Consider the following 25753-nt stretch of genomic DNA (forward strand, 5'->3'; position numbering starts at 1 on the left):
CAAATTTTACAGTTAAACTAATGGTTTTAAAATATATGAAGGTAATACATTGTAGTTACATGTAAATTAGGGTGGAATTGCCCATTTGACAATTTTTTGTCGAAGCAAAATTGAATCGATACAATTTAACGCCCATTTTGATTTTGGGCCAACGCTAGTGTACTTCCCACGGCCCATTTTGAAGCCATTAGGCCCAGAAGTGTTTCGTCACTTCAGCCCGTTCGAACTGTCTCGTGGCCACCGGCGAGGAATCAGCCATGGCCGGCGGCGGTGGCGCCTCCCCTTCCTGCGCGGCGGTCGCCGGTTGGACCGTGACCGCAGTGCTTCTGCAGGTGGTTGGTCTCTCCATGTTCCTCTACGGCTTCTTCCCCGTCAAACCCACGCTGCCCGGGTTCAGGTTCGCGCCTCTACCTCTGCTCTGCTCTATCAGCGGCTGTCGATGGCGCTTGCTTCGATTGACCCTTGGTTGGTGGTCGCAGTGGAGCGGAGAGCTACCGGATGCCGTCGTGTGGTCTCGCCGGTGGCGGGGAGCAACCGGCGCTTCCGCCGGATCAGCTCAGATCTCTGTACAGGGTGAGACATCTCGGTTCCTCCGGCTTAGGTTCATCTCATGCTGCTGCGCATTACTTGTGATAGAGAGATGGAAGATTTGAAATGTTAAGTTAATTCATACTGTGCAGTGTTTTTTTAGTGTTGCGATGCTCATGCTTGTGCTATGATTAATTCCAGGAACTCTCCGAGGTCCCTCCTGTGTATGATCGTTTGGTGTTGATGGTATGCACAAAATTGATGTGCCTGTTCTTCTCACAGCATAATCCTAGGCGCTTCAGTGGCAACTTTATTCTTACCCTTTTAATGTTTGGCATTTTGAGTTTATGCATGTCAATTTAGGTTATAGATGGGCTTCCTGCTGAATTCGTATTGGGGAGAGTTGGAAAACCTCCAAGCAAAGAAATGGTGGAATCCATGCCCTACACCCAATCTCTGTTAGCTGGTTGCAAAGCAACAGGTTATCATGCGAAAGCTGCACCTCCAACCGTCACGATGCCACGGCTAAAAGTAAGACTGATTCTATATAGAGGTTCCTATTTGTGTAAGTATTTGGTAATCCTAAATATGTTATACTTTCAGGCAATGGTATCTGGGGCAATTGGAGGTTTTCTAGATGTAGCATTTAACTTCAATACTCAAGCCTTCTTGGATGACAATCTTCTTGGTTAGAACCTCTCCATACCTGACCTTATCCTTCTCTTGTATTAATCATCTTCTTTGCATACCTAATTGCCAACATGGTGAGTTCAACATGTTGGTCAAATTCATCATCCTCTGTGTTCTGCGTCATCCATCAGTTCTGGCCTGACCAAACAAGAAAATGCCTTATGAGCTATATTTATAATATGTTCACACCAATGCAGATCAGCTCCACATGATTGGTTATAAGTTAGTGATGCTGGGAGATGAGACATGGATCAAATTGTTCCCAAAATTATTCTGGAGACAAGATGGAGTGAGCAGTTTTTATGTGAGTTCCTCTCATGCATCACATGCTCTTTTTTTTTCACAAGATAATGTGATTGAAAGATGAGAGTGTACTTGAACTTGGAATACTGATAAAATAAACTTACTATCGTGTGAAACTCTAATCTAACAGTAGGTTGCCAACTATAGATATTTGTGTATTAGGTATTTTAAGCTTGTGATTTGGTGCTTGGGTTTTGCTAATAGGCTAATAGCAGTCCTCTTTGTTTTGCATTCAGTCTTTCTACCTGTATAACTTAATTTAATGATTGTGACTGGATGTCAGGTGAAAGATACGGTTGAGGTTGATTTTAATGTTTCTCGTCATCTGGAATCTGAGTTTGCTGCCAAAGACTGGAACATGTTGGTATGTTCTTGGCTTAGTTCATGTTCACTTGTTCTATTCCTTTGTGAACTTATAGTAAAATATAGGTCTTTGGATTACAACCATTTATTCCAAGTATCCAATTAATGTTTCTTGTGATAAGTGTTCTAACAATCTTTACACTGTCTTCCCTTGTTTGTGCTGTTTCCTAAGGTTATCCTGCAAGTGTTCTATTCTTATGTACTAATCAGGTTTGTTTTGTTTGTTAATTTCAGATTCTCCACTATTTGGGCATAGATCATGTTGGCCACATTGGTGGCCGTCAGAGGTAAATACCATACATCTTCCATGCCTTTTTCTATTTGAATGGTGTCTAAGTAAAGTTAAAATTTTAAAATTTACAGTGTTTTGATGCCCCAAAAGCTGAAGGAGATGGATGATGTGATTAGAAGAGTGCACAATGCCGTATCAGGCCTTGAAGATAATTTGGACAGAACACTTTTGGTTTGTGATCCTATCTGAGTCCTATAAATTTTGTAAGATTCCTGGTAGCATGTATGTTTGTGACAAACAAGTTTGATCCTACATCTGTAAGAGATTACTACAAAGTCCACTAGTGAATGGTGAAGTTTGTAGTGATGATTTGATACATGTATGCTTAATAACTTTTATTCTGGCGCCTTTCTAAATAGTAGTGATGTTTATTGATTGTGGTTTCTGATTATCTGACGGGTTATCCTTGCAAAAAAAAATAATTATTTGATGTGTTAATAACTCAAAAATTGTTTTCATTATTTTTTTGATTGTATTGTATTTGCTTTGGATTCGCAGCAAACTATAATAGCTTGTTAAGTTCAGTAGTGTTTACAACCGTTGATCAAGTCTGTGCCTTTTCTGGAAAGATAAAGGTCTACATTAAATCTCATAGGCATATTTCTGCCGCCCGACATTTCAGGTTGTGGTTAGTGATCATGGCATGACTGAAGGTGGTAATCATGGAGGATCCTCTTATGAAGAAACTGACTCCCTTGCCCTTTTTATAGGACACAGTGTTCAGAGTTCATATTGTTCACCTTATGACCAGAATGAAGCACTTCAGGTATAACTCTTACTCTATCACTGAATGTAGTTTCATCCTTTCTTTATCTCTGGATACCTATGGCAAATCCACTCATCAAGTATGTTTTCATATATAAATCATTGTTGTTGTTGAATATTTTATTTATAAACCACTCATTTTGTCATCATCTAAGCTATACTTGCGAACAATCCTAAAGTAGTGTTCCATTGACTACTCTTTTTTCTTTGTCAGGTGGACCTTGCGCCAACATTATCTCTCCTCTTTGGGACACCAATTCCGAAGAACAATATAGGTGTTGTGCTTCCAGAGGTTTTTAATTCTTTGACAGGTGAATCTATCCTTACCTTCTGTTTTCAGTTTCTTGCGCTTCATCAGGATGCAGGATACTTCATAAAAAAATTTAAGATATTTTATGCACGTCGACTTTATAACGATTTCAATAGGTAATAGGATTTTGATGGATTTATAATCATGTGTCCCGATGCCTTTAGTTGATTGCTATGTCTTTATCTATCCTATCTCAAAAGATGTTAGTGGTAGTTGTGGGTCTGCCACCACCACCACCCAACTACCATGTAAGACCCACGAACAGTGAGACAAGACTTTGTGATGTCTGACCCCTATAGCTAACTGAACAGTCACCTAGAAAGTAACAGCAGAATTAGTATGATGATAATATATTAGACTATATTTTTATAGGCTTTAAAATATATGTAATGAGCTATTTTTAAAAAAATCCATTGCAACACACAGGCATTATGCTAGTTCTCAGTTAAACTGGTGGTCTGGAATATTGGAATTTTACAAATTGCATGATTCAGTACTCAAAACTCTTCAGCTCAAAATATGATGAGTGCATCTTATTTCAGATCAGCAAAAACTGCGGACCTTAGAGCTGAACTCATTGCAATTCTTAAGATTGTTGCAAGCACAGTTACCTGCTTTCTGCTTTGAGGATTGCATTAATGCAAAGTATGGTCTAGGAATTGATAAAATTCCTCAATCTGTTGAGAAGAAGTTGTGTCATTTGCTTTCTAAAGCTTTTGATTCCCACCATCCTTCACACCTTCATCAAACATCTAATGTCAAGTAAGCGTCTGCTGTTAAAATCCTCTAAACTGTTGTGAATATGATCAACCTTCACTTCTTAAAAATACATCCTTTTTCAGGTCCATTGAAGCTGGGTGCAACAGGACTGCTGTCAACGCCTACTATGAATTCTTAAGATATGCGAGTGAGTGGTTGTCTCACAGAGCGACCAATGTAATTTTACTATCTTTGCAACCCTAGTGTGAAGTAGCATTCTGTTACATTTTTCCTTTCACCTTAAGATCAAATTGATTTGTTTTCCTTTTACTGTTATATTTTCAGAAACCATTCTATTTACTTGTCTCTGCGATCTCATTGATGATTGTTTCATGCCTTTCTCTCATGGGGATTGTCTCTTGCCTACTTAAGGGAAAGTCTCTGAGTCAGTTTGAACATCATTCTGAGTGGAATTCAGATTACCATTGGCACCTTGATGAAGTGTTCATTATCATGGGGATTTTTCTTTATGTCAGCAGTCTTGGATCAAGCTCTTTTGTGGAAGAAGAACAGTATACATGGCACTATCTCACTTCTACTCTGTATTTAATATTTCTCATCAAGACGACACAATCAATGCTGAGAGAATCAGATTCAGCGGTAGCACGAGCAGAAGGCAAGATTTTTCATGGAAATGACTGCTCTTATTTTACTAGCTGTAAATTAATCCCCAGTATGCGAGACGGTTACAGGTTGTGCACTATCATTATCATTCTTGTTTCTGGGAGAATTCTAAGAGCTTGGCATCAAGGTGGGGTTAACTGGATTCACTTTCCTGACATTTCAAAGTCACTGGCCCAAGCTGATTCATTTGTTGTAAAGGCTCTTCAAATTATCTCCGTTCTTGCAGTTGTGGTACTGTATTCAGTTTCACTCCTGTTACTGAGACCAAGGAAGCTGAATATTCTGCTCGTATGGTTGAGTCACTTTTTTTGTGGAATTTTGGTTGTACTCCATATCTGGCAAAGCCAGATCAATACTTCACTACCAACCAAACATAGCACAACATCAATAGCTCAGATATTTTATGTCATCGCAAGTATTTCATTAACATTCACTTTTGTTGCATCACCTTGGATATTTCCAATACATTCTATGGAAGCAGAACCAACATCCTCTGGCTCGAGTCCTAAAACGGCAATACATCTGCAAGGCATAAATCATTCTATGTTCCTGATTGGAATAACATACGCGGCTTTCTGGTGCCTTCTGCAATTGCTTCTGCAGCAGCCCATAAATGCAATACCTCTTCTGCTCATTTTCTTGCAAATAATCTCTAGTATAATGCATTTTTCTCTGGATAAATCATTGCATAAGAAATGGGTACAGGTTAGTTCCTTTAAATATTATTAATATTTGCTTACCAATATGATATTTTTCATGAATATTGGCATGGTATGAAATGGTTTACTAATGAGTAATCATCGTTGATGAACTGTGTAGATTGTCGCGATGCAATTATTGGGGTTGTCTGGTCATTTTGGTCTTGGAAACACCAATAACCTTGCCAGCATTGATGTTGCTGGAGCTTTCATTGTAAGTTTAACAAAGACTTAGTTAAGTGCCTTTTATCCTCATTGCATTCTGGTTTGACTAGTGAATTTCAACAGGGCATTTCAAGTTACTCCACAGTTCTTTCTGGCATATTGATGTTCATGATTACATATGGATCACCTCTGCTGTTGTACCTTGGGATGGTTTTTTATATATCAGTGATAAGCAGTGATGATATCTCTACTCCACATCAATCGAAATGGAGCTGCATTTTGGACAAAATGATCACGTTGCCCTGTTTGCTTCCTTTGCTCATTAATTCTATTGCCTTGACATCGTACACCATTGTTTTGCTGCTCATGAGGAACCACTTGTTTGTTTGGAGCGTATTTTCACCGAAGTGAGTATTCAATAATCTATCTTTTTAAACCAGAATAGGTGACTGCAGCCGTACTCTAGAGACTGTAACCATATGAACTAATGCCACTAGCATGCCCATCACATTGCTGCATACTGCATAGAACATGTGAAACCAAATAAAAGAAATTTATGGCGTTTTCAAGTTTCCAATTCCGATCTTCCTTAACGGAAATTAGATGCAGAACTGCGACCAGATTGTTTTCACTTGCTGCAACGTTTATCATTGATAGAGACTTCTTACTGAATCAGCACATCAAGCTCTTATATACTACATCTGGTTGTTGTTGTTGTTGTTGTTTTATTGACAGTTTTCATTTCCAATGCATACAGGTACCTTTATGTTTGTGCAGCGACAGTATGCACTTGCGCTGGAGTGTTCATTATAGCCGTGACAGCAGTTTACACTTGCACTGTTTTTTCCTTCAGGATGAGAAACTACAAGGATAAATCCGTATAATTAGTTTTAAAATTAGTAGTTCTTATATAGTCATTTATCAGAAAGGAAGAGTAACATTGCCTTCATCGAGAACCTTTTTTACGGTGTGTTTTTTTTTTTTTTGGGGGGGGGGGGGGGGGGGGGGGGGAGGGTCCATTTTGTTGTCTAGTTTAGAAAAACTTTAGATCATACAATTCCCTCTTCAAGGGTGTAAACACACATATCTAGAGATTTTCTGATGTATGTATTTCTGTTATACTAGCATGTTCAACTTGAATATTTGTTCTCTATTATTAGTCTGGTAAATGTTGCGGTTTGCATGGTTCAACTGGGGATGGTGTCTTCGAAATTCGACAGTCACATTGGAAATATACGATGCAGATTCCAGAGTATAAACTGCGAGGAGGTTACTACAGTATACAGATGCAATTTCCAGAGAGTAACATGGGAGCAGGTTACTCCAGAGGAGTGAAAGCCATGTGATCGATGAGTTTATTCAAACGAATCGACATATTTACAATTGGACGGATACACTGTTGGAGTGTTGAATGGCTGATATATTTACAATGAACGGGCTTATATGTACAAAGGAATCACAAACCGGAGGTGGTCTGATACAAATGATACAGGTAAACACAGGGAGGGAGGTGTCCTCCAACCATTAGATCAGGTGCAAGATACTACAGACCAGGCCCACATGTTCATAATAAATGTGGTCTGAGCTGAAATCTTTCCTGACACATGAACTAACTGTCAATCAACCTGTGAACCTGTGGTGGAGGATCTCGGTAGAATTACATCATCATATAATTGAGTGTACCACAAAGTTTTGGCAAAAGTATTTTCCCCTTGACAGATGGCACGGGGAAGCAACATCGTTGCCGTAGTCACACAATGTACACAGCACCACAACGACCAGCCATGGACTATTCACAGAAACTTGGATGCTACACGGCAGGAAGTCCAGAAGGCAGCAGTTGCTGCTTTTAGAATTGCTGGATTCTGGTAGATGCTGCATGGAAGCAAGACGGTAACACAATCGGTCAGTTAGCTCTAGTTACACAGACACCAAAAAGAGCAAACATATGCACCCTCATCAGGTACTCATCAGCTGTGGGCTTATAGCTACATGATTAAATCAAAGATGCCACTCTCTATCCAAGGATGCAATAAATCTAATTATTTAAATGCTTGAAAAGTGTAAGTTGTAAAAATACTTTTAGAGGAAATGGCACTGCTCAACAGGTGGAAGAAACTAACCTAACTAATCAGAGGTAAACTACCAATTCAAAAGCTCACAGAATTCTAACGGCTTATGCAGCCCCTGTAGTAGAAACTAATATGGGGAGTTTCTAGAGAAACCAATGCTTGGCAATTGTCCAGATCAATACACCATTCTTTGATATGATGTTAGCGAACCACTTTAGATCATCCTAAACCACCTTAGATCATCCTAAACATTGGTTACAAGTAGACTAGTAACAATAGCTTACCCAATAGCAGTTGCACTCCATGATGCTATATTATAAATAACTTTTGTTCCATCCCATGCTTTCTGAAGCTTGCTTTTCCTCTTCTTAGCTGAAAAGGTCTTGCTAAGAGCTGGCAAAAATGGAAGGTGGGAGTTAAGTTTTTCTGCATTGACATAATTCATCTGAATTTATAAAAGAATGACAAGATTACCTTGTTGAAGTTGATTAGGTGTCAAGTCCTGCACATGAAATTTATCAACATCAAATGTATGAAATTTTCTCAATAAGGCATATGAAATCCTCTTCCATGATAATAATCTAGTAACCAAGACACGGGGGAAAAAACATGATAGGAATCATGATTTTTTGTACCATGTCAAGAAAAACAATAGTAACTGTAAACATGATATTTTTGGTCAGATACCTGATATTCTTCACAACAGAGTAGTAAGACCAAATACAGAGGAATAAATAAAGACATTAAGGGATAAAAATCGAATATTAAAATTGTGTATTAAATTTTGCTACCTTAGTTTGTTTCAGCGACAGCAAGTATGCAGCCATGAAGCTTGCAATACCATCAACTATGTCCTCTTGTTTAATGAGAACATATCCATCCTCTGAATCATCACTAATGTTCATACCCTTGTCAATGTCGTCCCATATGTCTGCCGCACTTATGATATCCCATGATATAGTTTCATCTACTGTTACAAGAGCAATTGTGGAGCACTTCAGTTGTCAGGTTTAGTGCAAGGAAAATTATTAGCAAAAATTTTAGCATGTTGTGCCAAGGAAGTGTATCTATTGATTTATAGGTACAATCCCAAACATAAAAAGGAAATATGCACCTGCACCATTTTGATATACCGACTTCTGAATATTATCGAGTTTTTCAAGAAATTCAGGCGATGCAACCCTCGATTTGAGAAGATCACACAACTGCAAAGTAAAGAGTGAACTAAAAACTTTAGTATACTTATAGAACAAAAGAAATAGGTATAATAAAACCTAGCACCTATTTTTATATGATAGGCCAGACCGCCAGAAAACAGTTTAGGACAGTTCATCAAGAAACTGAATTCAAAAGGATATGACAACACAAACACCTACGTCCAGTCAACCATGGTAAACAAGATACCTGTCATTCAAGACACTATGAAGACTAAGAGCCACTAATCAAACTATTCGAAGATCCATAGTTCATTATATTTGCAAACTGTCAAGTTCCCCCCTGTGACACAATTGATTTGACGATCCATAGCTTTCTCACCTTTTTTTTTTTTTTTTGCTAAACAACATAGCTGCACGTTTTGATTGGCCAATACAAAACACACTTTTCTGCTTCCACAATCACACTTTACCGCAATTATATACAGCAAGCAGCCATAATTAGCTTAGCTAAATAGTGGACTCAACACACGACACGTTACGACACCAGAGAAACATCATAGCAACAAGGGAGAGCCAAATTATGGCGCCATCATGTCATTCATACAAGGCTAATTCCGTGTAAATTTCAGCTAATTCCAGTAGGCTACCAATTCTAATCCAGCTAATCCGCGAACATTTGGAGCATATGACATTCACAAACGCCTAAATGTCATGAATTACCGATCATCAATCAATCGAGCCATCGACGTTACCTGGATTACCGAATCACCTACAAACCCCCCGGATCACAAAATTGAGAGGCACAGCTCTCCCCCCCCCCCCCCCCCCCCCTCCTCACCTCGTCCGTCTCGTAGTCGGCCTCCGACGGCGGAGACGGCGGCGGCGCACCCTCCTCATCACACCCGTCGCTGCCCCCCACCTCCGGATTCGCCGCCACGGCGTCGGCGCCCTCCTCCTCCTCCTCCTCAGACACGGCGATGCCCAGATCAGCCTCCCGCATCATCTCGAGCGCGCGCTGGCACTGCTCCAGCACCGTCTCCAGCGTCCTCCGCCGCAGCTTCAGCTCCGCCGCCTCCGGCACCCTCCTCCCCGCAGCCGCGGCTTCCGGCGCCGGCGCCGGCGACGAGGAGGAGGCGGGCTCCATCGAAACCCTAGATACAGGCGTGCACGGCGGCGGCGGCGGCGGCTCGATCCGTCGTGGCTTCGCTTGGCGGTTTGGTCTAACTCGACGACGGTGGAGGGGAGGGAGAGGGAGGCGTGCTCGCGTGGATGCGTCGCCGTGCTCGACCAAATCACCAAATTTTGCTTCTCTTCGCGATAAGGGAGAGGTCAGAAGCCACGGTGGAGTAGCCGCCGCGCTAACGTTGCTTGCAAGCCAGCCAGCGAGCGAGCCCCACTGACAGGTGGGGCCAGTCATATGGAGGCCCCACACATGTCAGTGTGAGTGTAGGTTCACCCGATAGATCCACCATGTGGTTGTTAGCCGTAAATAATACTACAACGAAGCGGGGGGTAAAAGGGCGAGGGAATCTCCGGAGAGACCTCGTCACTTGCGGACCTGCGGTATGTTATAAATTGACCGTGATTAATTAGCAATTAATTATATAAATTGACCGCGACCAATTAGCTAGTGGTACTAATGAGTACTCTCTCCGTTCCAAAATATAGCAATCTTGTACTGGATGAGATACATCTTAGTACAATGAATCTGGACAGAGCTCGTCCCAAAATATAGCAATCTTGTACTGGATGAGATACATCCTAGTACAATGAATCTGGACAGAGCTATCCAGTACAAGATTGCTATATTTTGGGACGGAGGGAGTACTAGGACTAGGCTAGTAGCAAGCCGGTCGCAACTCGCAATGACCACTGGCTGTGTTTTCCCTCTCCTTTTCTAACTCACCTCTCTTTTTTTTCACGCGCACACTTTTCAAACTGCTAAAGATACGTTTTTAAAAAATAAATATACAAAAGTTACTTTTAAAAATTATATTAATTCATTTTTCAAAAAATAGCTAATACTTAATTAATTATGTGCTAATGAGCCACGCCGTTTTATTGTGCTAAACGGAGTAGCTCATTAGCACATGATTAATTAAATATTAGCTAAAACTGTGTTCATTTGAATATATTAGTTCTCAACCATCCTAAACGAACAGCCTAAGACTGTTCATTTGTGTTGGTTGGGAACCTTCCCTTCCAGCACGAACAACGGAGAAACACATTAGCACATGATTAATTAAAATATTAGCTAAAACTAACTTGAAAAATAGATTAATATGATTTTTTTAAACAACTTTCCTATAGATTTTTTTTTCAAAAAATGCGCTAAACCTTCCTACTAGGATCCGTTTAACAATTTGAAAAGCATGCGCGCGAAAACGAAAGGAGAAAGTTGGGAACCCCTACACACGAGCGCAGCCTAAATAGGTTCTATAAGAGCAAGTTTAATAGTATAGTCAACTATGGGTTTCAGATCATGTATAGTCAATTTAATAGCCAATACATACAATAATTACCTATAAACATATATTACACTATTGATGTATGGACCCACATATCATACACACATTGCGTATTGTAGTCCGTGTTACAGCTGGCTACAAATCTGTAGCCCGTTACTCTTCTCTCTCCTCTTTTATCTCCTCGAAATGTGTTTATAGATGGCTTATAGTCTGCTATTGTACCTGCTTTAAGAGCAAGTTTAATAGTAGAGCTAACCAATAGCTTACGCATATTCACATACTTCAAAATGAATACATTAAATGCATAGGAGAAGAAAAATACATGTTAACTCTAATACTCCCTCCTTACTCGTAAAGGAAGCCATTTTGGACAGCGAAACGATCTCTAAAACACAACTTTGACTTCTTGTTTCTATAAAAATATTTATTGAAATGTGATATATGTATATTTTTATGAAAGTATTTTTCAAGACAAATCTATTCATCTAATTTTTACATTTTCAAACTCAACAACTTGAGAGTTATTCATGATTTATATTTCTAAGGTTTGACTTAAATATTATCTTAAACGACCTCCTTTACTAGGACGGAGGGAGTATAAACTATAAGCTCATAGTTGGCTCTACTCTTAACCTTCTTTATTTTTCAAATTTTCTCTTCTTCACATAAATTTATAGTTGGCTTATAGCCTACTATTAAACTTTCTCAATGAGTTCAGATTTCAGATTCCTGCACCATTAATAACCGTGAGCTGATGGTGTCAATTGCTGTCTTGCTGACCACTCTCCTGGCAGTATGCTTGCATAGATAAGATCAGTAATCAAAAGCAGCAGTAGCTAACTGCTTCGAAGTACCGCTTGGGTAAACCATAAACAACAGGCCATTTATACTTGACATTGCACAGGCCGATGAGAAAAAAACTTCCACCACGGACCACGGTTGATATACATCAAGAAAATCTACACTCAGATTATTCTAACGAATCGTATAATGTCAGGGAGCACACAATTCCACTATATCAGACCGGATGATCGTTACATTTGTTATGGAGCAGTAAAAAGAAACACAGGTACAGAAGGTATCTACAAGGTTGATGATGAGGGGAGGTGAAACTAATTTGACCAGACATGCACCAGGCCTTTGCTGTTTCCAGTGTAGATTTCGTTGCGGTCCTCGTCGTAGAATAGTGCGGTGATGTCCTCAAGAGCATCAGAAACAGTGCTCCGAATGGTAGATCTGCTGCTGTCACCTCTTTTTCGAGGAGCAATTGTGAGAGTAGGGTCGAGGGGGGAGATCTTGGCGACGCACTTTCCCGTGAAGATGTTGCTCATGTTGATTGATCCCGTGGGGGGAGCTGAGTAGGCAACTTGCCAATTTATTCATATGAATTCAAAAACAAAAAAAAACAGCATAATGAAATTTGAAATTACCTATGCCCTCGCAGCCGCCACTATCTCTGACCTCCTTTGAAGCTTTGCAGTATGAGATAATCAAGTCCTGGTCGGCAGTGATGTATATATTATTGGTATTGCAGTTAGAATGCCACAACTCATGATCATCAAATGAAGTAACTAGCTCTCCACGGAAATTCCATGCTGCAACTGTCCTATTGCAGAATGTCAGGAATAGATTATTTTCGTAGAGGAAGATGAATGCCGAAGGAGTCATGAATTCGGTTTTGTTGACCTCAATCAAGTTGGAGTTTCTAACCTGGTCAGAGAACCAAGTTAGTTCAAGGGCAAAGTACAAACTGCAGTTGCCACAAACAAAGAACATAAGTAACGTACATCAATAATCTGTAGGTTTTCCTTGTCTTGTTTCACAAGAAGTTTTTCATTAAACTGCTCGATGAAGTCAACCTTTCTGCTCCGATGAAGCAACTGGGTGAAGGTTTTCAGTGGGGTTCCATCCTCAATTGAGAGTATCTTTAATGGAACATGATTAGCTGACTTCTGATAAATTACGAGCATGATTCCAGGACTGGAGAGAGAGGTTTCATGAATGTAAGAAAATGTCAAATCAAAGATGAAAACTTATTTTTTTATGTAATCAGTCATCAGTGATAACCGAACCTTATTTTGATTTCCTGGATGTTCTTATCACATATAGAATACAGAAAGTTGTAGTTCTTCAGATCAAAAACTTTGTAAGTGCTGCAAAGGAGAAACAATTACACTATGCACATACCACTGCTGTCAAACTGTAAAGTAAAATGTTACATACCTATCCTGGGCTGAAAAAGTCAGTACTTTGCCATTAACATCATCAAACTCAACAAATCCAGGGTATTTCAGTGATTCCGTTTCAAATAAAGGAAACCCATCATTCAATTGGCCTCTTCTAATGTACCTAAAAAGAAGTTATGATAAGAGAAAATATGTTGATGCTTTAAAATGAGCTAGCAAACAGATCAAGGCATGAACTTGTGAGTTGTGACAAGCCCAATTATCACTTTCTAAATAAACATAATGAGAGCAAAGAACCAGCATCTTGCTCTGCAGACACCAGGAAGCTCAACTGTTTAGCACCAAAGATACTCTTTTCATACACAGAATAATTCAAGAAGAAATAAATAAGGCTTCTTACTCTATTGGAGTTGTTCTGCACTTGAGCGAGCTGAAACGATCTGATTCATAAACTGAAACGGTGATAAGGGATTCATTGTTTTTATTATAAAACAAACTCCTAATCACTTCATCAGGACTTATATTCAAGTAGCATATGCGCTTGTTTGTTGCTGCCAACATGAGAAGAAGTTTTGTTAGGAACATAAATCTGACAAAAGCAAAACCAGTTAGCATTGAAGAATGAGATTTACCCCGATTAAATGCACCGCATAGTCCAGATTGGGCAAGTGCAAATATGACATCCTTTGCTGCAACAATCTCAATAATTTTGGTTCTGCTCCACAAAAATGGCAGCTGAACAAGAAAATGGACTTCATCATCATAGGTGTCATACTCTTCCTGCACAATCAAATTAAATTCATAAATTAGTAAACAATAATTTAAATATTAAAATATCTGAATTGCAAAGTAGTCAGTTAAGGGAAATTCTGTGCATGAAAGTTAGTTGATCAGATTTAGCAGGTACGATTATAGAAATGTGAGATCAGGCGTGTCCATTGATCAATCCTGGAGTTTTCTTGCCCTCCCCTTCCTTGTCCAAATCTACTTATTAGCCACTTCCTGATACCTCAGTGGCGTTTACATCAATGTCTTCTCTGTTTATCCAACATATTTGGCACAATATGGAACATTTTCACACATATATGCACACAAGACAACAAAAAAGGCATTAAAGACTAAAAATAAATTATAGGAAGGTCATTATCCAGCTCATGTCCAGACTGTACATGGAGCCGATCATGCAAATTTAATTGGATTGCACAGAAAGTTTTACTACTAACCTTTTTTGGAATGTAGCCGAGTTACTTAGATCCTATTATGTCAGGTGGACCCACTGGTTTGTCAGGGCCAATATGGTAGGCATTATCTTCAAAGAATAAATTGGCTTCCATAAACATTTCAATGATCCATGTTTGTTCAGTACTTTTAATGTACAGACAACAGAGTCAGAGTGATTTAATGTTTTTAAGATTTTACTATGGCTGCGGAGGCAAAACCCCCATAATACAATCATACATGGTGCCACAATAGCAGCTACATATGTCTTCTTCCATGTCATTAGCATATAGCATTGGTCTTGCACATGTCCTCTTCCCACTTGAAAATTTCCATATTAGAGGCTTCCAGTGGCAAACATACAAGCAACCAAAATCCACAAATATCTTTTCTTTTTCAGCTACCTTCACCATATTACCAAACAACACTAATTTTAAAGATACCGCAAAACCGTCACTACTCTGATATCACTCGGTTTCTTTTCCATGAGCTTCAACTCAACCGATTAGGTATGTATGAAAGGAATTGTATGATATGTTACTGTTACTACTCACTTATATGTGGATTCTGGTAAGCACTCGCCCATAAATGTGATACAGTGGTTGTTTTAGTTAAAACAATTTCTTTAAGCCATCAGAAAACAGTGGCATTACTAAAGCAAAATAACTGGCAACACCCAAAGAAAAGGTCAGTTAAATGCGACGGAGGACGAAGGTACCTAGAAAATGTGGAATCATGAAAGCCTTCCGCCTACAAATTCCTATCTTACCCATCCAGCTTATGGTTTGCCATATTTAATTAACATTTTATTAGCCTAGCTGGCTAGATTCGCAAAAGATAAACAACACGTGGCCACGTGGGAAATTTTTGCACGAAAAGTTAGAATTTGATTCGCATTGGGTACGTAATGTTTTACTGTTGAGAGAACAGAAAGAGTGAAGAGAAGTATAAAATAATAAGCATGTATTTTAAAATCTGTATAGTATATGCATCTCATGATGCCTGAAATACAAATGGTGTCATGCTAATTACAGTTTATTCAGCTCATGCATCAACTAATTTCAACCCCATTCAGATTTCAAATTTTCAATAGCATTGAACCACTGATTCACAAGTTATGCAAATATGCTATGAATAATCAATAGCCTTATTTTTTTCAGTTATGCAAATATGCTATAAATAATCAACAACCTTATTTTTTTAAAAAAAAAAACTAAGTCTGTTGGTTATGCACACTCCATATATCAAACTAGAACATGCAAAACTACGTGCAGGACATCATAAGCATTTGCAGTTGATATTCCTAGCACTGAATTACTAGATCTAGCCATGGCAACACACCGGTGCAATGTTATAACATTGCCAGTTCACTAACCAGATTACCACTATTGTAGCAATATACTTGTGTCTCCACAGGCAACACTTTCTGGTTAAATTTGATCGCATCGAATGGATTGCCACCTAAAGTTTTAAAAAAAAGATCCCTAACTATATCAAGTGTCACGGATCAGAATGAATTACCAAGCGGCACTAGGTTAATCACGACTACTGGAAACCTAGGAGCGAGGAGACGGGCAAGCTGCACATACCTGCAGCTGGAAATTCCGGAATTTCTCGGGGCAGGAGAAGGCGGAGGAGGAGGGCGCCGCGGGCCGCGGCGGCCGGCGGTGCCCCCCGCCGATCTCGCGGCGCGCGACCTTGTGGACGGAGTCGGACGGGTCGCGGCGCGGCGGCTTGCGGCAGGCGGGCTGCAGGCCCGCGGACAGCCACGCGCGTCGCCGCGCGGCGGTGATGCGGAGGCGCACCCGCAGCCCGGGCTTGTGGTGGTGGTGCTCCATGGCCTGCCTCCGCCGGCGAGGCGGGAGCGAGGGGCGCGGGCACGGGGACAGCCGGGGGACCGTGGAGGTGTAGGGGAGGGGGGCGGGGACTACGCGGGGTTAGGGTTTAGAGGAGGCGCCATGGATGGGGAGGGGAGGGGAGGGGACGCGGGAATCTGGAGGCTAGCGACTAGCGAGGAAGAATGGGGGGGAGCTGGCAGTGGCACCAGGGGCGTACGGAATTGCGAAGGGGAAACCGACAGCGGCTACACGCTACTCGTACAGATGAACCCGGTTCACAATTCCAATGGAATCCGATTCGGACCTCGTGAAATCCGAACTTTTTTGAATCGGGCCATCGAAGACACGACCGATTCCTGAATTTCAACAAAATTTATTTTTATTTTATTGGTTTTTAACGGTTTATCAATGGATTCCGTGAAATCCGATGATACCGTTTATGAGCGGATTTTGATACGGTATCAAGATGGACTATGGGCCCCTCATAGCAATTTTAATGGTACCCAGTAGATATCACGAATAATAGTGACATTTTCTCAAATCGGTAATTTTGCAATGGTATGATCCAATTAACCTTTGAATCATAGGGCCAAATAGAAAAAGTTTGAATAAAAATTGGATCTTATGAAATTCCTTATAAATCATTAAATTTACCCGCTTTCTTAATACTCGTATCCAAGCCTAAAACTCTCTAAGATATCTTAGGATGGAGACAATATCATATAAGATTGTGATTACGAAAACTCTCAGCAATAGCATGAAAAACATATACTCCATCTTTTTTTAGTAGATAACGTTGTTGCTTTTTGAACACATGTTTAACCGTTCGTTTTATTTAAAAATTTTATGTAAACGTATGAGATATAAATTATACTTAAAATACTTTGAGTAATAAAACAACTCACATAAAAAATATATAATTACGTAATTTTTTAATAAGATGAATGGTCAAACATGTGTTTAAAAGTCAACGGAGTCATCTATTAAAAAAATATGATAGTAGTAGATTTTTATGAAAAGAGCGCCCATAATCTCTTCTTTCTATAAAGCTGCTAATGCTCACTGAATACCTAAAACTCAACATGCAAGCATAGTATTTACTAGCACTCCTAAAACCTACATGTAAGTATACCATATCAACCCATTAAGCACACAAATCTCAACATGCAGACATATAATAATTATAGCTACAAATTTACTTCACTCTAAAACTAAACATATACATGCTAAATCATCATTCTTAAATTATTTTCATAATATTTCAATCCAAATCATTTCTCATTTATCTATTGTTTAACATATACCCACAGTAAAGCGTGGGGCATCATCTTGTTAATAACATGTGTAAGCACATTGCGTGGCAAGGCATTGTGATCAATGTCAAAGTCATTATCGTGTGTGCCCCGTAAACCGGTTGATAAGTAAGAAACGAGAAATTTGTCACTCAAGAAGTTTTTTTTTTTTTGTTTTATGCTACTATAGTAATGTTATGCATTTGCTTTTGTTGTCCCCGTGCCGACATTGCTGTCCTTTTGCATATGAGTATACCTACGTAATCAGTTGATCGATATCACATAGTTATTATAATATAAGCTTTGGATTCGAAGGTAATCAACTGTTTATTATATTTTGTACTCTTGTCGATTTTCAGTATATCCACTTAGAATCCACGTGCTTAATTTGCATATATAGAAAAGGAAAAGGCTATACGTACTAACTTTTTCTTACTAAATTCTTACTAACACTGATGTGTCATGCTATGAGTGCTTCTAGATTTTTTATAACTTCCATCTACTTAAATCAAACGGTTGAGATGATTGTTAGTAAATGTTTAGTAAGAAAAATTTAGTACGTGTAGCATTGCTCTATAGAAAATATGCTAGCAAAGTGTAAAATAGTGGGAAAACTCAAATTATCCCTTAAGGGGATATCCCCTTATTTTTATATGCCACTTAAAAAGTAATTAAAAATTTTAGTAGGATAGATCAATATGTGATATGTCGCTTCACAAACATGCAAATTTAAATTCAACTTATACAAGTAGAAATAAAAATAACAAATTTAATTATGAATAGAACACGTAATTCACGGTCATATTTGTTATTTTTGTTTCGAATTGTATAAGTTAAATTTTAACTCGCATGTTTGTGAAAAGATATATCACATATTAATCTATCTTGTGAAAATATATATCATATATTGATCTATCTTGATATTATTTAAAAAAAATTATAACTTTTGAACTACATGTACAAAACGAGGGGATATCTCCACGAGGGACAAAAATCTACTTCCAAAATAGTGTGCATCTGTTGAATGTGTGTATGCATGTTAGGTTAGTAGTACAGGTTCCTGCTCCAACACATTACTATACCCAGAACATGTCGAGATAGATGGAGCTTTTGAACCCCACAATGCAGAATGCAGAAGCAGGTGGGGCGAAGAGGAATCCGAGAGATCGGGAGCACACCGGTGCAACAAGGTATATTGGCATTGTTTTCCTATAGAACAAAGCATTTCTGACTCTGAAGATAACTTGACCCCCAATAAGGTCTCTTCTCTTGTCATACATGTTCGGAGTACTATACTAGACTCTGAAGATAACTTGACCCTCATAAGGTCTCTTCTCTTTGTCATACATGTTCGGAGTACTATACTACGGGTGAGTGTGTTTAGTTCACGCTAAAATTAGAAGTTTGATTGAAATTGAAACGATGTGATGAAAAAGTTAGAAGTTTGTGTGTGTAGAAAAGTTTTGATGTGATAGAAAAGTTGGAAGTTTGAAGAAAAATTATGGAACTAAACACAGCCTACTATAGGTGATTTGCTTCCAACCATGCGTCCATGGCACTCCATTCTCGTGACAAACACAGCAGCTTAATTGGAGGAGCCAGAGGCTATACAGACTCAGTGCAGATCGAGCAGAGGCGAGAAGCAGAGGGTGTATTCCTACCCGGGGCCGGCCTGTTGGAGATCAGAGCACAGGAGCAAAAATTCCTCATCTGAATATTCAGACAGACTTACAGTTACCTCTGCATCGGATGCTCCTATACCTATCCAACTCAGGTCAGGGATATTAAATGCTCATCAGAGAGAGATCAGGCACAGCGAGAGAAGATGCTATACGCTGAACTGAATTTCTTCCCTGTTCTTGATGATCGATTCGTCACCTGTGATTTTCATTCTCTTGGACAAAGCGCACCCGGGGCGAGAGCAGAAGAAACGGATCTCTGTCTTTCTGACGACGGGTGTGTCGATCCTGGATTGGCAGCGGCAAATGACAGGGTACAGTACATGCCTAGGTTTCGCACGTTACCATGTCCATGTTACTCTCGCGAAACAGGAGTACCAAGCAATGCAGGTGTGCATAGATGCGTGGTGTTTGTGACCTCTCGTTGTATAACTACATTCTCTAACACTGACTAATCACAATGCATACGTAAGGTGAAGCGTGTGTAGCTCAACTGATTAAGTTCCTTAATGCTCGTATTTATAGCTAATTATTCTTTTAATGATAGGCTACGTTCCTAATTATTCTTTCAGTGGTAGCGAGACTCCAATGGTAACTTCGTCAATTTTAAGATATGCCGATCCAATCTTTTAAGGTATGCGTGTGTGCGTTTATAAAGATGAGTGTGTGTATTGTGGGTGCTTGTGTCTGTTCTGTATTTATAAAAAAACAATGCATAGATCGGTTTAGCCTTAAGACATGAAAAAAAAGAACACGTTTAAATCCTTGCGAAAAAAAAAAACCGTGCCAAACTGCACGAAGCTGGCGGCGGCCCGAATACGCCGTGCGGAGAAGGCGTCATGCGCGCGGACGGACGATGGCTACAAGGTGGATTACCTAAGCATAAGCAGCGTTGGACCTAACCCGCTCGCCGGCCTGACCCAGACCCGCCCAACCGTCCCCACAGCCCGCCCGCGGCCTCCCCAAATATTCACTCCCACCGCGCGCGCCACCTGTACAAGAGAAAAAAAAAAAAACGAACCAAACCCACCCGTCGTCGCCGCTCCGCCCGCGCGTGTGCGTGCGCCCACGACCGCGCGCGACGCGACGCGCCGGCCTCGTCAATCCCATCGATCGATCTCGCCGTCGCCGGCATCGTCGCGATCATGCCGCTAGATGGTGGGGAGGTGGACCTGTGGGCGATGGCGGCGGAGCTGGAGCGGCAGTTCGCCGGGTACAAGCAGCGGCGGGCGGAGAGGAGCGGCGCGCCCCGCGGCGACGACGATGGCGCCGATGCCCGCGGTGGCGGCGGGGAGGAGGAGGAGGAGGAGGAGGAGGAGGAGGAGGAGGGGGACGGAGACGGCGGCGACGTGAGGGGGAGGAGGTACGAGGCGTACACGAGGCGGAGGGACGAGTGGCTGCGGGAACGGGAAGGGTGGCGCGCGCGCATGGAGCGCAAGGAGGCCGAGGTCAGGGCGCTCTGGGCGCAGCTCGAGCGTCGCGCCGCCGGCTGTGCCACCGCCACCGCCACGGCGACGGACGACGACGGCGGCGGCGCGGCCGGAGTCCGAGAGGTAGGTAATTCCGTTGCCAAAAAGGTCGTTTTCTGCTTGCGGTCGCCGGCACGACACGTTCCGTCTCTTTGTTGCAACTTAACAAGCGCGGGTCGTTTTTAACGGGTCTCAAGTTGCTAAGTTGCTTCTAGCCTTCTAGGATATGATTGATTGACCCAAATAGTTTGGACGTTGCGTTTCTGCAATCTGCATGCCATTCCATGATTGATGAATCCTTCTATCTTTCGCTGAAAAAAAAAAATCCCTAGCTCGATGCTTCCTGTGCATGCAAGTATGCAACTGCATTCTCTTTGATCAATCCCCCTCTCACGTTTTCATTCTGAAATTTTTTCTTGAGAGAGTCAAAACTAATTCGTTCTAGTTTTAAATTACGTGTTATAGCCTATACCCTCCATCCTAAAAAAAATTATTGTACTACGAAACCGGATATGTCAAGATTTGATTCATGGCACATACTTCATCCGTCCTAAAAGGCTAAAATAAGCTAACTATGTGTTGTTTAGTAAATCTAATAACTAATGGTCATCTTTAGACTGCAGAATTCTTTATAGTATTTCGTAGCGCTTTCGCGAAAAAGAATAGTGTTTCGTAGAGGTCAGTTCAATTTTCAGAAGATTAATTATTTCACCATTCGAAACGGGACCTAAAGTGGTAAAATTTTTAGTACGGCACAAGGGTTCACGTGAAACGATAAATGGTGGGTTCACGACCAAATCCTTGTTCAGCATCTTCTGCTGCAGCACATATCTCTGCCAAGGAGTTAACTCCCGGTCCCGGGAAGAAACTGCATGCGCAGGCAGCAAGCAAGGCAGCATCAACATTCCGTGTGTCAATAAATCGTACGTGTATTCCTGATGATATCTCTCATCTCAAGTCTGCGTGTCCTTCCCTGTGAATGCGTGCGCTCCCGTGCAAACGCATGCTTCGTCAACTGCTCGACTCATCGTCCGTAAAAGAGAAAAAAAATTGGAACCGTGCTTGACTGCGTGAGCATGGACTTGTTTCTCTTTTTTTTATAAAAAAATATATATATTCATGTCGAACTTGTCGAAAGAGATTGTTTTTGCACGTCCAAAATGAGAGTTACTTGTTCGACTATTGGGTTTATAAAATATATATATTGCTGTCGCATCGGACAACTATTGGGTTTCGCTGTCAATTGTATCTGCCCTAGCTTACACGTTGCCACGTGAAACATTCCCTACGTGGTGGTGCCCTGTGTGCGTATGAGTTTTTTGTGTAATTGTAAAAAATAAATTATGTGCGTATGTGTTTTTCGTGTAATCGTAATTTTTTTATATATTTGATACTTATGTTTTTTAATATATGATGTCTTTAACTTTTTAAAATCTGTTTGATCATCCATCATATTCAAAACAATTTATGTAATTATTATTTATTTATTATCAAATGTTTTTCTAAAATACGATTTAAATTTTTTATATTTAAAAAAATGAATAAGATAAACTGTAATACGGTTATGAAAAAGTTACAGCGTCGTATATTAAAAAAACATTTAAATAATACATTCGGTTGTTGTTTAATCGGGTGTTGTGGCGTGTACTACAGAAAGCTGGGAAAGACGGCGAGAAGAGGAGAAGATCCGACGTGGCTGCTCCGGCGAGTAGGATCTCCGGCAAGAAGCACGCACGCACCAGGAGCTTCTCGTCCACCGCCACGAAGAGCAGCCTCCCCGACGCCGGGGCGCGGCGAGCGCTGTCGCAGGAGCCGCCGCCGCCGCCGACGTCAGAGCGACCCACCACGGCGGGCGCCGGCAGCCATCGAGTAGCGCGGGTCACCGGCGGCGGAGCGACGACGACCGCGCCGAAACCCAGGGTGTTCTCAGGGCACAGGAGCTCGACGGCGAAAGAGCATGGCTCATCATCTGCCAAGGGTGGGACGACGAAGCCGAAGCCGCCGCGCTCCCTGCCCCGGCGGTCGAGTTCCGGCGGGTTGGAGAATCTCAAGGAGGCGGTTCTGTCGAACACCTGTGCCGCGGTTGCACCGGCGCAGAGCTGTTCGACCGAGCAGGCTACTGTCCATGGCGAAACCGGGAATGCTTCTCCCCCGTCACCGTTCGCTGGCGCGGCGGCAGCGAATGCCCGCGCCGCCTCGCCGGATTCAGACTGCGGCGAGGCAGTGGACGGTGGATCATACGACCGTGAAGCCGAGGCGAAGCCTGTCGGCGAGCACGACGCCGAGGAGGTCACGGTGTCTCCCCAGAAGCTGGCGAATGGAGAGATCACCAGTGACTCGGACACCGAGCCGAGCTATGTCTACGTCAAGAAGGACGACGTCGAGGGGGAGGAGGATGCCATGGCGAGGCGTTCTGAAGCTTTGGCTGTCTCAGATGCCAAACCTGCAGAGCTGGAGGTGGAGAAGAATAACAGCGACGCCGCCGCGCGCGGCGAGGAGACCACGGCTCCACGTCGGACGCCGTCGCGGCAGAGAGCGCGACGACGATCGTCGCGGACGAGGCACCGGCGAGGGAGAGCTCCTACGAGTCCTCCTCCTCCTCCTCCTCCTTCTCCGGCAACAGGTCAGGGCGCGGCTCCCCTCCCAGCAGCGCGCCAGCTTCCTACATCTCGCGAGCTCCGTCCATCGAGAGGCTGCTCGAGGAGGACGCCGCGTTGCTGCGCAAGAAGCGGCAGCAGAGCGCCGACAAGCTCGCCCTGATGGCGATGACGACGACGACGATGTCCACCCCGCCGGCCAGGGTCTCCGGCGCGGCGCGGTCGCGAGGATTCAAGAGCTTCTTGAGCTTCGGGAAGAAGAACAGACGAGGCAAGGATGTCACCGTCATCGACTGCACCTCGCCGTCGGTGCCCTCGGTGGCCGACGACGACAGCGGCAGCGGAGGGTGGCCGTCCGGTGAGACGATCAAGCCAAGGATGGCCTCCTCGGACGCTGCCTCCGACGACATGGACCATGGCTATGCCATTGCCGCCTCTCCACAGGGTAATCAAATTTCATGTTCTTCCATAGAGTACATGACAATTAGTAATTACTAGTACATGATATGTTGTGGTAGATTTCTGATGCTTGTTAATGTGAATTTTCAAACGCATTTTGCATGTTTTAACTCTGCAGGTTGCTCTTTGCAAAGCCTTGTGGTTGCATCTCCTGCAAAGTCTGAACTGCATGAGATAGACCCACAGGAGAAATCACCAAAAGGTGAAAAAAAATGTTGTTTGATTTTGTTGTGTGTTTTGCAGATCATTCTTGTTTCTTTCTGCCTCTGTACTAATGTTGTCTGTTTTTTTTTGGTCACAGCTCATCGGTCGTTCTTCTCGTTTCGATCATTCAACTGTGGCAGGAGCTGATCTGAAGAACTGGGAATAGACAGTTATTACTACTGTAAATATAGACCAGTGTGGAAATTAGGTCGCTGCCTGAAATATTCAGAAATCAGAAACCCTTGCATCATCTTGATTCAAATTTCAAAGAGGTGAAATGTTGTTATCTGAATACTATTCCTTGATACAGTAAGGATATTCCATAGACCAATCAGGATGCAAGAAGAGCAGATTTGGAGATACTTCTGTACGTATGATGGCGTGTTTATGTTTTCTTCTGATGTTCTTATCTTAACAGTCTATGTTTTGGCAACTACCTGTTTGCATACTGTACCATGAAAATGAGAACTGTCCATCCACAATATATATGTCGTGAACTGGTTAGTTGGGAATTAGCACTCGTGCATGTTTCAGAACATTCACTTTGTTAGCGAAATTTCAGAATATATATTTGTGATTTTTAGCTTTGGTTAATTAAATGTGATGAAGGTCATTCCAAACATGAGTAAAAGCTGAACATGCTTTCCCCTAGTGATGTATGCTCTCTACCTATAATTTGTATATGTAGCTCTTTTCTCTACAAATTGACATTCAGATCAAAACATTGTAACAAACATGCATGCTAGGAACAGTACTCATTTGTGCACTTCCGCTGGGAGAGACGGCTAGGATTATCAGTTTATCACCAAATATAGTGCATCTAATAAGACACTATATGAAGTAGTAAATTAAACATACTGCTTATCATTCGTTGCCTTCTGATCGTACATGTGTGTTTTGTTGGAGGTAAATCTGCTTGTACATGTGTAGAAGCATCTCATGGTTTCTGCCGTATAGGAACCGTCTATATACTCACTGGAACGGAATATTAGTTAATACCATGCTATCATCCATGACCAATATTCTCAAGAACACTATTGTGTGATTTAACTAAGACAGTTAGCTACCTCCTACTGGAACAGCATATTAGCACTGAGAAGAACATACCTGAGCTTTCCATGCGTGTAGGACCAACCAACATCAAACACTGTTGGCTTCCCTCACCTGCATCTTTGCTTTCTCTCTCTGAAAGTCTTTGTCACTTTGTCATGCTTAACAAGGATAGTATGAAAATCAGTAGCTAGCTCTCTGCAAGTTCCTTTTTTCTTGTTCAGGAACATGCATCTAAGTTCTAGGTCTTGCTTTGCTCACAGTGATACCCACCTTGTCTGTCCATAAGCATACTTTGCTTACATATAACTACATGCTATTAATAGATGCTACTGTACAAACTTTGAGGAAAAGTATAACTTTCGATGGAACTAACTCGATCGATCCATTGGTGGAGAAAGGAATTAACTTTGACAGGAGAAATTAAAAAGTCCATATATATACCATTTGGTCAAAATCAGGTGATCCATTTCAGATGTGTCTCTGAACCTTCCTATGGGCTCAGCTAGCTAATTAACACACCATATTAATGACCAAATTAACTCGTCAGTATCCTGTTTACCTCAA

At 41.6% G+C, this 25753-nt stretch overlaps 3 protein-coding genes and 1 pseudogene across 5 annotated transcripts; 2 read left to right on the top strand and 2 right to left on the bottom strand.

Annotated features, from left to right (window-relative positions):
* The first annotated feature begins 233 nt into the window (after window positions 1–233).
* On the top strand, window positions 234–6501 carry LOC127762836 (GPI ethanolamine phosphate transferase 2). 2 transcript variants are annotated; one of them, XM_052287340.1, is made up of 17 exons: window positions 234–397; window positions 480–573; window positions 730–774; window positions 892–1059; window positions 1132–1216; window positions 1416–1522; window positions 1805–1885; window positions 2119–2171; window positions 2248–2347; window positions 2799–2942; window positions 3156–3252; window positions 3794–4013; window positions 4094–4187; window positions 4296–5339; window positions 5454–5546; window positions 5621–5904; window positions 6255–6501. In XM_052287340.1, the coding sequence occupies exons 1-17, from the start codon at window positions 258–260 to the stop codon at window positions 6379–6381; spliced, it is 2976 nt and encodes a 991-aa protein (XP_052143300.1). In that variant the 5' UTR covers window positions 234–257; the 3' UTR covers window positions 6382–6501. The 2 variants fall into 2 exon arrangements, with proteins under 2 accessions (XP_052143300.1, XP_052143301.1); XM_052287341.1 differs by lacking the exon at window positions 234–397 and having other exon boundaries at window positions 507–573; window positions 873–1059; window positions 6255–6500.
* Window positions 6502–6815: 314 nt separating this feature from the next.
* Window positions 6816–10059, bottom strand: LOC127762837 (uncharacterized). Of its 2 annotated transcripts, none has more exons than XM_052287343.1 (6): window positions 9565–10059; window positions 8684–8774; window positions 8361–8536; window positions 8044–8071; window positions 7854–7962; window positions 6816–7372 (listed from the first exon to the last, which is right to left on the bottom strand). In XM_052287343.1, the coding sequence occupies exons 1-6, from the start codon at window positions 9868–9870 to the stop codon at window positions 7291–7293; spliced, it is 792 nt and encodes a 263-aa protein (XP_052143303.1). In that variant the 5' UTR covers window positions 9871–10059; the 3' UTR covers window positions 6816–7290. The 2 variants fall into 2 exon arrangements, with proteins under 2 accessions (XP_052143303.1, XP_052143302.1); XM_052287342.1 differs by having other exon boundaries at window positions 8361–8539; window positions 9565–10058.
* Window positions 10060–12056: 1997 nt separating this feature from the next.
* Window positions 12057–16584, bottom strand: LOC127763614 (uncharacterized). Its single transcript, XM_052288378.1, has 8 exons — window positions 16188–16584; window positions 14013–14160; window positions 13781–13931; window positions 13418–13543; window positions 13267–13347; window positions 12982–13174; window positions 12625–12904; window positions 12057–12548 (listed from the first exon to the last, which is right to left on the bottom strand). The coding sequence occupies exons 1-8, from the start codon at window positions 16434–16436 to the stop codon at window positions 12307–12309; spliced, it is 1470 nt and encodes a 489-aa protein (XP_052144338.1). The 5' UTR covers window positions 16437–16584; the 3' UTR covers window positions 12057–12306.
* A 3744-nt stretch (window positions 16585–20328) lies between these two features.
* LOC127761487 (uncharacterized) lies at window positions 20329–24857 on the top strand (annotated as a pseudogene).
* The last annotated feature ends 896 nt before the right edge of the window (window positions 24858–25753 follow it).

This window comes from Oryza glaberrima, chromosome 2, assembly GCF_000147395.1.
Source record: "Oryza glaberrima chromosome 2, OglaRS2, whole genome shotgun sequence".
NCBI classification, from domain to species: Eukaryota; Viridiplantae; Streptophyta; class Magnoliopsida; order Poales; family Poaceae; genus Oryza; species Oryza glaberrima.